The sequence below is a fragment of the Rhinoraja longicauda genome, chromosome 35 (assembly GCF_053455715.1).
Source record: "Rhinoraja longicauda isolate Sanriku21f chromosome 35, sRhiLon1.1, whole genome shotgun sequence".
In the NCBI taxonomy this organism is placed as follows: Eukaryota; Metazoa; Chordata; class Chondrichthyes; order Rajiformes; family Arhynchobatidae; genus Rhinoraja; species Rhinoraja longicauda.
This window is the reverse complement of record NC_135987.1, coordinates 11,268,328-11,280,981: the sequence shown is the minus strand read 5'-3', so window position 1 is coordinate 11,280,981 and position 12,654 is coordinate 11,268,328. Positions and strand designations below refer to the sequence as shown.

Genomic DNA, 12,654 nt, shown 5'->3' with positions numbered 1-12,654 from the left:
GCAGCAACTCTACCACTGCCGCCCAAGATTTGGTATCATAGTTAACTCCAAGATTTGGGACTTGGAGTTGTGAATTTGTATAATATGGGAAGGTATATTGGTGCTTTTGCTGTATTTTGTTTATGCTCCTTTGCCCGAGGATACAGACACACATCATGCTGCAAGCTCTCTGCTGATGTTCAGCAGCAGTTTCATGATGATAGGTTCGGTTGAGGACACCAACTCTGCTTTCCCAGAACAAAAGTCAAGATTCTGAAAAGAAGCTAGCAAATTATATTCAGTGTAGGAAGGCACTGCAGATGCTGTTTTAAACCGAAGATAGACTCAAACAGCTGGAGTAAGATGAAGAAAAATGTGCTCAGCGGGCCAAGCAGCTTATCTGGAGAGAAGGAATGGGTGACATTTCGGGTCGCAGTCTGAAGAAAGGTCTCGACCCGAAACTTCACCCATTTCGTCTCTCCAGTGATGCTGCCTGTCCCACTGAGTTACTCCAGCTTTTTGAATTTATATTCATTTTCAGTTTTCAGTTATTGAAAACCTATGTTAAGACCAATTTCCATATATAATTTTGGGATCCTTTGAACCATATTGATATTTCAATATCAATATTGAACTGTTGATATTTAAAACGAATTATCCATGAGTTTGGATGATCTATTATGCAAATATTTTCTTTTAAAAGAGCTTTTATTGGGTCCTATCATGTGAAATGAACAGGTTACAGACATCAGTAACTGCCTGAAATTGAAATGTTCGATGAATGTCTCATTTTCTAAGGAGGCTCTACAGCTAACAACTGATGCCTATTTAGTGCAATTAGAGGAAAAGTAATTGGTGTTTGTGGCTAAGTACCAATGATTACAGTTTACTGACTTTTAGACTTTGGTTTCCCTACTAGAATCTATTTTTAATGAGGCCTTTGGATTTATTAAAGTCAGCTGACTTAGTGCAAGAGGTGATTGATCTCATACGTTTGGAGATGTATCTTGTTTTTGCATCCAAATATCTGCAATCCAACTTAATTTCACTGAACCAAACGTGCATTTGCAGAAGAGAAGGAATTTTGGATAGACGCAAAAAGCTGGAGTAACCCAGCGGCTCAGACAGCATCTCTGGAGAAAAGAAATAGGTAACATTTCGAGTGGAGACCCTTCTTCAGATCAGAAGAAGCATCTCGATCCAAAACGTCACCTTTTCCTTTTCTCCAGAGATGCTGTCTGACTCACTGGGTACTCCAGCTTTTTGTGTCTATCTTCGGTTTGAACCAGCATCTGTAGTACCTTCCTGCACAGAAGGAATTTTGGTATTTGCTGGTATAGGTGATAGCCTGACACATAAAACTGAAATTAGAAATTTTAGCTCAAAATTATTATTTCACATTAACCTGAAGTTCAGGTATATTATTTTGGGTATGAATAATACACTGCATGATGTATGTTCTCCAGAGATGCTGTCTGACCCACTGAGTTACTCCAACACTTTGTATCCTTTTGTGTAAACAAGCATCTACAGAGCCTTGTTTCTACATATTATTTTTGTACTTCATGTTGAATAATCCTGGAACTCCAACTGAAAAGAGAATTGCAAGATATTGCAGTCATATCCTGATATTAGAATTATGATCACGTTGGCAGAGTAAACTTATTAATATATACAGGCAAATTTACTCTTGTGAAATGTTGCTTGCTGAACACTGACTTGACGTACTGTGTTTAAATTCTTTGCAAGCCTTTGCTGAGCTGCTGACAGCAATGAATAGCTATACAATTAAGTCCATGATCATTGCAGATTTAAAAGCATCACTCTATACCACATTATATGGTCCTAGAAATAAAACAGGAAAGCAAGAGTTTGAAGTGTATTCTCAGAACTAATTTTGGGAGGGGTGAATTGGCATGGAATCCCAGTCCTGGAAATGTGTGCACACATTTGCCTATCCCGAGATAGTCAGCGGCCTGCCCTTGAATCCTGCTATTTCTTGAATGGTGTTTTTACACTGGGATGCTTACTCATGGAATGGCAGCATGGTCCAGCACAACACTGGGTCTCCTCCAGTGACACCCAAATACTTCTCAGAAAAGCTTTACCAATGGTCTAAATTTCAATGCTCTTCCAGAAAAGATTTATCACTAAGTCTGATGCCTTCCTGTGACTTCAATGGGATTTGTTTTCAAAAGGAAAAACCCATTTTATAAAATCACACATTTAAAATACAACTCAATACATTGATGAATTACTGTCTTATGAAGCCCTCTGATTAGACTGCATCTGAGATGCCGTTTTGGTATCATAATGTCGAGGTATTTTAAAGATTGCTCTCTTAATTGATTCTTGGATGAAAAGTCTAAACTTTGAGGAGAGGTTAAATCGAATAGAATGTTATTCTTTGGTATTTATCAAAGTTAGTGCTATGCTCACCGAAACATCTATGAGGGTTTGATTGAATGGATTGTGAGAAGTTCTTACCCCGGCTGGAAGTCAAGAACAGTTCGCAGTTTCAAGATAAAGGTTTAGCCATTTAATACTGAGATCTCTTCAATCTGAACCTTGTAATTTCTTTCGAATTCTCTGCCTTGAGGTTCAGTCAAGTATGAGATCAATAGAGTTGTCAGGAATCCTAAGATAAGAGCTTGATTTAAAAGATTTGTCATGATCTTTTTAAATGGCAGAGGGGACCCAAGGGGCTATTTGAGGAGCTCCTTTTTCTTATGTTCTTGCTTTGATTGTCCAGGTCCAGATATTGGAGCAAATGCTCTTTTATGCTGACACCTACTACCTGGTTGCCACTGCCTTCTCAAGTGAGGCACAGGAGGGCTCCCTAATCCAATGTAAGGGGACAATGATCTTGAAAAGATTTCAATGAAGATGGGTTCAGTCACTTTCTGGAAAGATAACAGCTCAGCATTCCTTGGTGTGTAACTTCATAAAAAAAAAAATTTGTGATTTGCTGGCATGAATTCCTTAAATGATCATCGTTGAAGAACTGTAAGTGTAAGAAAATAACTGCAGATACTGGTACAAATCGAAGGTATTTATTTCACAAAATGCTGGAGTAATTCAGCAGGTCAGGCAGCATCTCAGGAGAGAAGGAATGGGTGACGTTTTGGGTCGAGACCCTTCTTCAGACTGATGTCAGGGGGGCAGGACAAAGGAAGGATATAGGTGGAGTCAGGAAGATCGAGGGAGAACTGGGAAGGGGGAGATGAAGAGAGGGACAGAGGAACTATCTAAAGTTGGAGAAGTCAGTGTTCATACCGCTGGGCTGCAAGCTGCCCAAGCGAAATATGAGGTGCTGTTCCTCCAATTTCCAGTGGGACTCACTATGGCACTGGAGGAGGCCAATGACAGGGAGTGGGAGGGGGGGTTGAAGTGCTCAGCCACCGGGAGATCAGGTTGAAGAACTGTGTTTATTGATAGTGCCATTGGTATGAGAGGAATATCACTGTAAAAATAATATAGTTTTGTTTGGTTGTGTGCAAAATATTGTGTTTTTGTTACCTGTTACGATGTGACTCCAGTAGTTCACAGAGCTAGACCAGACACAGAGCTAACTCAGCAATCCACCTAATAATACGGATGCACAAATATCTGCAGATGCTGGAATCTTAAGCAAAAAACAAAGCATTTTAGAAACTCAGCAAGTCAGGCAGCATCTATGGAGGGAAATGAACAGACAATGTTTCGGGTCAAAACCCATTTTCAGACTGGAAAAGGATCTGAAGAAGGATTCCGCCCCGATAGGTCATCTGTCCATTTCCCTCCACAGATGTTGCCTGACCCACTGAGATCCGCCAGCACTTCTTTTTTGCTCTAATATACAGGGTACCTTACTTCCGTTTTGTTATCAGTTTATTCACACACACGCACACAGCAGATTGAATTCCCTTTGTCTGGTATGTGATTGTTAAGACCAGTTATTTCTGCACAGGCTGAATGGATATGGGTTAAAAAAAAGAAAAACTGATCTCCCAGTAAGTCAGGCAGAGTAACCTTGCTGTGCATCTATTGATCTTGTCTTTACCTTTGTCTGTAACGTGACTCAATCACTATTTATCTGTACCTGTATTCATTTTTTTCAGAATGGTGATGGTTCCTCTGTAAATGACTTGATAACTACAGTCTCACCAACGCAAGAACAAGCTGAGACTATAAACACAACAGATAAGGTAAACTTTTCACACTTTTGTCTGTTTGTATTCTTTTACAAATAGAACTTTGCATTTAAGCACAATTTATATTAATATGCAATTGAAAGCACATGAAAATAAATGTAAAATATTCCAAGATGTTGAATTTAAAGTTATGGAACATATTTTGGCATAATTAGTCATTACATTGCACAAAGAATTATGCTGTGGTTACATTATTCGTTTGATTTATCTGTCATCCAAACAATTGTTATTAATTTCATTATCAAAAATATAGTGCTCTTTCAATGAGTGTTATAGCAAAGATCATCATCAACTAAGCACAGATTTATTCTGACCTGCAGGAAAAACTGTTTAAGGATTATATTAGTACTCAAGATTTAATTACATTTATTTTATTCATAACTAATTTGTCATGCATTAAGGTGCACCACACGAGCCAATCTGAAGTTATCAAAGAAATGATGCAATTACAGCTCTGTGAATTTAGTTCTATATAAACAAAAATAAATTGTGCCAATGTTGATCATTCTGAACTGAATTATACCGTGGGGTAAAAGTTCCATTGGGTTCTTTAGGGCATCTATATACTAAAACTCATTTGTTTGTTTGTTTGTTCCTGAACTACAGCCAAAACGGTACGCGATAGCGCGACAATTTTAGGCCCACCTTACTCACCGTTGTTCCTTTGGTGCTAATGGAAGAATTTAATTGAAATTGGTGTTATATTTTTTAAGTTATTCACATTTTAAAGTTTAAATCTATCTCCTAGGGAGGGAGGGGGTAGGGAGGGAGGGGGGGGGTGGAGGAGAAGGGGGTGGGGGGGGGGGGGAGGGAGGAGGGGGAGGGAGAGGGGAGGGGGAGTGGGGGAGGAGAGGGTGCTGCACCAAGGTAGGAGATGTTTGGGCCCAATGGGTCCACTTGGTCTAGTTTTCAACAAAATTCCCAGGGCAATAAGCATAGCTCCATTATGGTGTTGACCTTCCGGAGTGTTGCTGAAGATACACTCTTCAAGTCAAACAGAGAGTATTCCATCACACTCGTGACTTGAGCACTGCAAACGGTGGACAGGCTCTGGAGAGTTAGGAGGTGAGTTACTCGCTGCAAAATCCCTTGCCACTGACCTGCTCTTGTAGCCATGTTGTGTATAAGGTTACTCCAGCTCTGGTTCCGGTCAATGTTAACCCAGGATTTTGACAGAGGGGATTTTGTGATGGCAATCCCATTGGTATGTTAGGTAAACTTTCTCATGTTGAATATCGCGATTGTATACTTGTGGCAAGAATATTACTCGTCACTTATCAGTCCAAGTCTGCATTGTGTCCAAGTGTTGCTGAATTTGGTTGTGAACTGCTTCATTTTCCCTGTGTCACATGCATGTGAGGGTAGAATTGGAGGATAGGACGGATGAATGTGTAGCCAAAGAGTTGATGCAGTGGTGAGGGCTTTAAGTACTTGCATCATTGGGATCTCTTCTGTGACAGGTTGGATGTGTGTAAAAAGGAGGAGTTGCATCTGATTTAGAAGGGACCCAATCGCCTTGCACGGAGGTTTGCTAGGCTACTCTGTCGGGCTGAAAACTAATCTGGCACTGGAGTTGGAAGCATAATAGCAGTGCAGTTATGAGGAGACTGATTCAAATGTAGAAAATCAAGAAAGTCCAGTGGGCAGAGTAGACAGAGACAGGTTTGACAGCTTGAACATATTTAAGAGCCACATGCAAGTAGACAAAATTAGAGTATTAGCATAATTATTAAATTATTACAATCATAGAAACATGGTTGTAGGGAAGACAGGACTGACTTTGACAGGGCCTGTTTCAGTGCTGAATGAAGTGTTCTACATAGCATCTACAGTTCCCTGTGTGTACGTTCACATTTGACTTTAGAGTCTCCACTTCTTTTACCACTCACCTATCTGCTGGGGACAATTTACAGTGGCCAGTTAACCTACCAATCCAAGAAAATGACACAATGTACTGGAATAACTCAGCAGATCGAGCATCATCTCTGGAGGACATGGATGGGCGCTTTTTGGTTGGGACGTCAACCCAAAATAACACCCATCTGTATTTGGAAGAGTGGTCCAAACATAGCAATATGTTCCATGCAGCTTTCAATTTCTATGATTCTACAACTGAAGTCCTTGAATTTTCATAGGTTTCATTTTCAATGAACAATTCTTTGAAATAACCAGCTGAAAATTACAGTTAGGATTTGAAGAATATAACTGAGATGCATTGATTTATTAGTAACTAGCTGAGTTAAATAGCTGTTGAAATTTGTTGTCCAGAAGGTCTTTATGATAACATTTCTTCTGTTTCATTAAATAATAATTTGAAAGAATCTCAATGGATTCTTTCGGGAGCGAATAAAGGCAAAAGACCATCCATCATTAGGAAATTGAATTAAGAGTTCAATTGGACACTAAATTGGATGAAGAAATTCTTATTTAAAGTATAGAGGTTGGTGTTTTGCTGGAGTACATTCCTTTTTCTTGTTTTATTTATAACTTTTCACTATCAGTCGAGGGTTTTTATTATCACCCTTAATGAGTTAGTCACAGTCCTTCAGTTATATGTTCTGGTTGCTTAGTGTTCTTCCCCATGTTGATGGCTTCAATTTTCAGATCAGTAATCCAGAGAACTGTTTGGTGACTCCATCATTGCTGGCTATAAACTTCAGTCAAGGAAGAATATGTGAGCGTTGTCATTGCATTACCATAACAACAACTGATTGGGATGACTCAGGATCCTTTCTTACTTTAGCCATTCTCTACAGCTTTTGAAAATTTATACACATAATGACTCAAGTAATACAATCTATGAACATTCATCTATTTAAAGATATTTAATTGTCGTGGTTACTTATTATGTTCAAAACATTATTTTATTGGTGGGCTGGTGGAATGTTACTGGACCTTCTGAAAATTCAAAGAGACAGTTCTGTCATTCGGATATAAATTTAATACTTGATCCTTAAATGGAGCTTGTTCTGTAACTGGAACACCAGCTCTGCCAAATCCTTTAGCCTGAGAATCCATTGCTACTTGATACTCGGTTCTGGCTGTTTACCATGTAGATGCATTCTGGCAGACTTTAACTGCCAGGGTGTAGCGTAAACATTGCAGCTCCTTTTATATTAAGTGCTTTGGAACGCTTTGCTCTGTTAAAAATGCTTTACAAATGCAAAATTGTTCTTGTTACACTAGAATTGTTTCCATTTGAACTTTTTCAGATTGACTCTCAGTATTTACACTTCTAAATCTAGTTTACATTCCCCAGTGGAAGATTTGTAGATTTTGTAAAGCTAAGTCTCTGATTTTGAGATAGGGGAGCTAGATTTAGAGACTTAAGAGACGCCGAGATCCAGCTGCAGGCAAAGGTCCCATGGAATTTGAGCTAAAACAAAGCCAAAATACAAGTAGCTCAGGGTAATTGGTGAAAGAAAATTTACTGAGAAACAGTGTCGCACTGCTCCCAGCCTCAGCAGCTGTGGAACAATGCAACTGATGTGTACTTGTTTTTTCAAAGCTGCTAAGACTGCAGCTGGCCAGCTTTTTTGATTTATGTGCTGTTTTTGTGTAATTTAGAATTTTTTTAATTCATGATTATTATTGTCAACCATTAGCAAAATCAAAGGAAAGTGACAATCTACAGATTTTCAAACTTCCTCAGGCTATGCCTCCTGACCATTTTGTCAAAGGTTCACCACCTTGGGTCTGGTAATATTTTCTCAATACTATTTCTAAAAAATCAGTAGAACAACAATTGAATGATAGCATGTCATATGGAATAGGAGTAGAATTAGGCCATCAGCCCATTGATGACCGATATAAACCAACAGTGTAGGAAAATAACTGCAGATGCTGGTACAAATCGAAGGTATCACAAAATGCTGGAGTAACTCAGCAGGTCAGGCAGCATCTAGGAGAGAGGGAATGGGTGACGTTTCGGGTCGAGACCCTTCTTCAGACTGACTGACATCTGAAGAAGGGTCTCGACCCGAAACGTCACCCATTCCCTCTCTCCTAGATGCTGCCTGACCTGCTGAGTTACTCCAGCATTTTGTGATACCTTCGATATAAACCAACAGCATAAGCTGAAGACATGCAAACAAGATTGAGGTAGTCATTCTAAGGTAGTCTTACAAAATAAGCTAGTCCTTCCAATTCCGCTTGTCCCCCAACCTTTTCACCTCCTCCCCTTCCCCCAGACCCCATCCCCACTGCAGCAATTATTTCACCGTGCGAGAAAGGGAATTAAAAGTAAACAACCTTGGTCATTTTTGAGGGAGTATTTCTGGGTAATTACTTTCCTCTTTCCAACCTCAGAAAACGAGTTCCATTCCAAGAAGTAATCATGACCCAGAGATACATTAATGAACAACAGCTACTAATTATATACTTATAGCAGGTTCCTCCAGCAACATGTTCAGCTTCCATTTAAAGGTTTGCTTTGTGTCTGTAGTCAGTGTATAGACCAACAAAGAAATTAGTAGCTCTCACAAAAAGCGGAAGTAACTCATCGGGTCAGGCAGCATCTCAGGAGAGAAGGAATGGGTGACGTTTCGGGTCGAGACCTTCAATTAGTAGCCCTCAGCAGAATCAAAAGCTCCATATCACTTAACCACTGTCTCTTAATGAATTTAATTCAGATAATTGAAATGCATGCTTACAGTCCAGTCCATTGTCTAACTAGCAAAAAAAATTCAAAGTAACCTGCTGGAGAAGAATTTCCAAAACAAATGTCTGTTTACAGTTTATGTAATGTTAAACTGCATTCCTCAGTTATCTCCTCAAGTAAGTAGTGATGCACGCGTATTTCCTTATTGACAATTAAAACAAAATACTGAAGCTAAATACTAAGAAAAATTACATTTTTGCATTGATATTTTGTATAATTGGCACAGTTGATGCCTATGATTATTTCTTAAGGTACTGTTCCAGTTTTCACATTCCAAATGATTATGCATTCCAAATGTAAAATATAATAATTGTAGTGGTGTTCATATTAAGAGGAAAAGGTTGAAAACTCTTTTCCTGTGACTGATGCTGTGCCTCAGATCGGTGTTGGGCCCATTGCTGTTTGTGGTTCATCTCAGCTATTTGGATGAGAATGTAACTGATGATTAATACATTTGCAGATCACACTAAGGTGGGCAGTATTGTAGATGGTGAAGACGGTTATCAAAAATCACAGCAGGATTTTTGATCAGCCGGGTAAGTAGGTTGAGGAATGGTTAATGGAGTTTAATGCAGATTCGCACAATGTGTTGCATTTTGGGAAGAAACACCAGAGCAGGACATTCACAGTGAATGGCAGGGCCTTGGTAAGTGTTGTGGTGCTGAGTGATATAGGGTAGTCAAGGTGGATTTCAGTATATTGGCCTTCATTAGTCAGAGTATAGAGTATAAACGGTGGGATGTGACGTTACAATTATAGAAGACATTGGTGAGGCTGTATTTGAAGTATTATGCTGCAATAAGAAAACGTGGACAATTTTGTCTATATTATGTCGAATTTACTTCAAAAAATTAAATTTACTCCATTTAAGTGAGTTTTGCTGCTAGTTTATGAGAACTTTCATTCTGAAAATTGGGGATGTAATTATAATACAAAGTTCATATTAGTGTGTTATGCCAATTAGATTCAACTTATATGTTCTAATTGAGTTCATTTAAAAAAATCACTTTAACCTTAAGAATCTCACAAAGTGTCGACAATTGAAATGGATAATTATGCTGCAGAGCAACATATGAATAAATTATGTTAATTAGACTTAATTTGCATATTCACAATGGTTTCTCGTTCTTTAATGTACGAAAGGCATTCTGAAGTGGCATATGATATTTTTTAAACCACATGTTTGAGAAGTAAAATACCATCTGCTGTTCTGAATTCTTTGTGCAGTGCGGGAGGATGGTCAAAGCTGTTTTCTTTGATCTGGCTGGATTACCAGCGATGTAACCTGTGAACTGATATTCTTAACGGCTTTCAATTTCTTAGCAGTATGCTGTTGTATCATGATTCACAGCAGAAGAATTTGATTTGTGCATAGGTGCAGAATGCTACATGAGCAGTGCAATATCTAAATGCGCAAAAGTATGGTATAATGTGGTTTGTGCTGCAAACTTCAGTAGGTTGGTTCCCTTCCTCTTTTACAGGTTAACGGATCTTCAGTATTTGAACTCTGGAGACATGAGATAGGATACTGGAAGGTGGTCTGTTTAACTGCCTTCAATTTTTGCCTTCTTGCCTATGAGTCAGATCATAGATTTGAGCTCTATTCAGAGATATCTATATTACCAATCGAAGGTATCACAAAATGTTGGATTAACTCAGCAGGTCAGGCAGCATCTAGGAGAGAGGGAATGGGTGACGTTTTGGATCATTACCATATTACCAATACTCCCTTAACGCTTAATTGTACCTTCTTAAGTATCACATGTCTGGCGAGGTCTTGTTACGTTGAGAGCTGAGAAAAACAAACAATATAAAGGTAATCCAAAGTAGGATTTTTTAGACCAGATAGGATAGCGAGTTTGAAGTATGCATGCATAATTGTGAAGAATGTGATAAACGATGGTGCAGCAGATACTGCTGCTGCTGTTGCAATGCTCCAGCTACTTGGGTTCAATCCTGACTTTAGTTGCTGTCTGTGTGGAGTTTTCACTTTCACCCTAATACTGTATTAGATTCCCTGGATGCTCCGGTTCCCCTCACATCCCAAAGGCATACAATTTGTTAGGTTAATTGGCTACTCTAAATTGCCCCTAATGTAGGTGGGTTGCAGGAAAAGTTGATGGGCTGGTGAGAATGAATAGCTGACTGGGAAATTTGAGGGAGAGAGATTAATGGGATTGCTTTGTATGATGACTTGGATTTGATTGGCAGAAAGGCAGCCATCTTTGTTGGAAGAAAATATGAATATGAGAAAAGTATACGGATGAGATTTAAGAATATCTCCTTGAAATTAATGACTTTTATATTGCATTTGCTGTTTTCACACAAAAGGTTCAAGGGTTGATAAATACAAAGAAAACAAGTTGATCTCTTTGCAAGGGCAGCTGTTAGTTTTGAGTAGATATGCAATAAATATTCAAAGATTCCTTCCACCAAGAATTTGTGAGCTATTAATTTGTTGTCCCATTGTGTTTTTTGTTAATAATATTGACATTATTTTAATAGAAGTGAGGGAGAGTGCCTTGAGCAATATGACTTGCATGAACTTCTTACCAATTCAGAGGAATTTGAAGGGGCTTGCTATTCTTAGTTCTATTTCTATTAAAGTATTTAAGAGATCATTAAAATCGGAGAAAAGCAATGAACTTTTATTAAAGGAAATTAGTGAAGTGGGAGACAGCAAAAGTGTGAGGGAAAGTGGAAAATAAACAAAAAAGAGCAAAGTGTGGAATTTTCATTATATCCAGAGCTAATCATGCCACTTGGAAAAGCTGCTTTCTATTTAGTAGCTACTCTAAGGCGATATAAAGCTTGAGTTTAAGGGTGAAATCTTCCGTTTGTGCCTGTTTCACTTTTCTCACTTTTTTCTCTTTCTATTCAACAAAATCTTCCTTGCTCCAAACTGTATGGGAGAAAGTGTAAGTAGTGGCATCAGTCATCAGAGTGACAATTTTGTCTTCTGCTAGTTTCTTGTATAAGACTATTGATGCTGTAGTTTTGGCACAGTACAATTACCACTGGCCTTTGGGACTGAATGTTGGATTAGGATTCACTGCATTGTTTCTCTCTAATTGGAGTAAATGAACCAATTTAATATTACTAAACAAAAATCAAATATTCTATGACATCATCCGAACCACCACAAGAATATAAATAGGTTTTCTTATAACCAATGTCACTCCAATAATGAACATAATTTTTTTTAGATTCATCTATAATATATATAGTTCACAGATATTTTCTGCACAATTTGACAGCAGTAAAATATGTAGTTTGGTGCTACCCTTGGTGTATATCTACTGGATATTAATTGTAGATAAACCAATTTCTATGCACTTGGTGAGCAGGGTACAGGAAGGAAGCACATTGCTTCAGATTAATCAGAAATATGTCTCTGATGCATGTCTCTGATGTATGGTAGGGCATATGATCTTACTCTGGAAAGATGAAATCAATGGGACAGAGCCCCACATATACTTGATTAATTCAACCTCAAACTATAGAAATTATTATGCAAAGAGAGGCATTTATGATGTTTTGGAGCTGGACTTAGGCTGTAGGTGAGAGGGGAAATATTTAATAAGAACCTGAAGAGCAACTTTTTCACACAGAGGGTGATGGGTATGTGGAACTAGCTGCCAGAGGAGGTAGTTGAGGCAGGTACTATAACAACATTTATAATAATATAATAATAATAAACATTTATTTTATATAGCGATTTTCCAAGTGCTCAAATACGCTTTACAAAAACAGTCATGACATAAAAACAAACAGACGAACTATCCTCACGGAGAAGCGGCGAACAAATAGCGATAGCGTCCT

The 12,654-nt window shown here is 38.4% G+C and overlaps 1 protein-coding gene across 5 annotated transcripts in view; it reads left to right on the top strand.

Annotated features, from left to right (window-relative positions):
* Nucleotides 1–12,654, top strand: part of ccser2a (coiled-coil serine-rich protein 2a) — a 356,049-nt gene that overhangs the window by 232,297 nt on the left and 111,098 nt on the right. For all 5 annotated transcript variants that reach the window (XM_078428296.1, XM_078428297.1, XM_078428299.1 and 2 more), the window contains exon 8: nt 4,080–4,166. In XM_078428296.1, the coding sequence (XP_078284422.1) occupies nt 4,080–4,166 (87 nt within the window). The remainder of the gene's footprint in view (nt 1–4,079; nt 4,167–12,654) is intronic.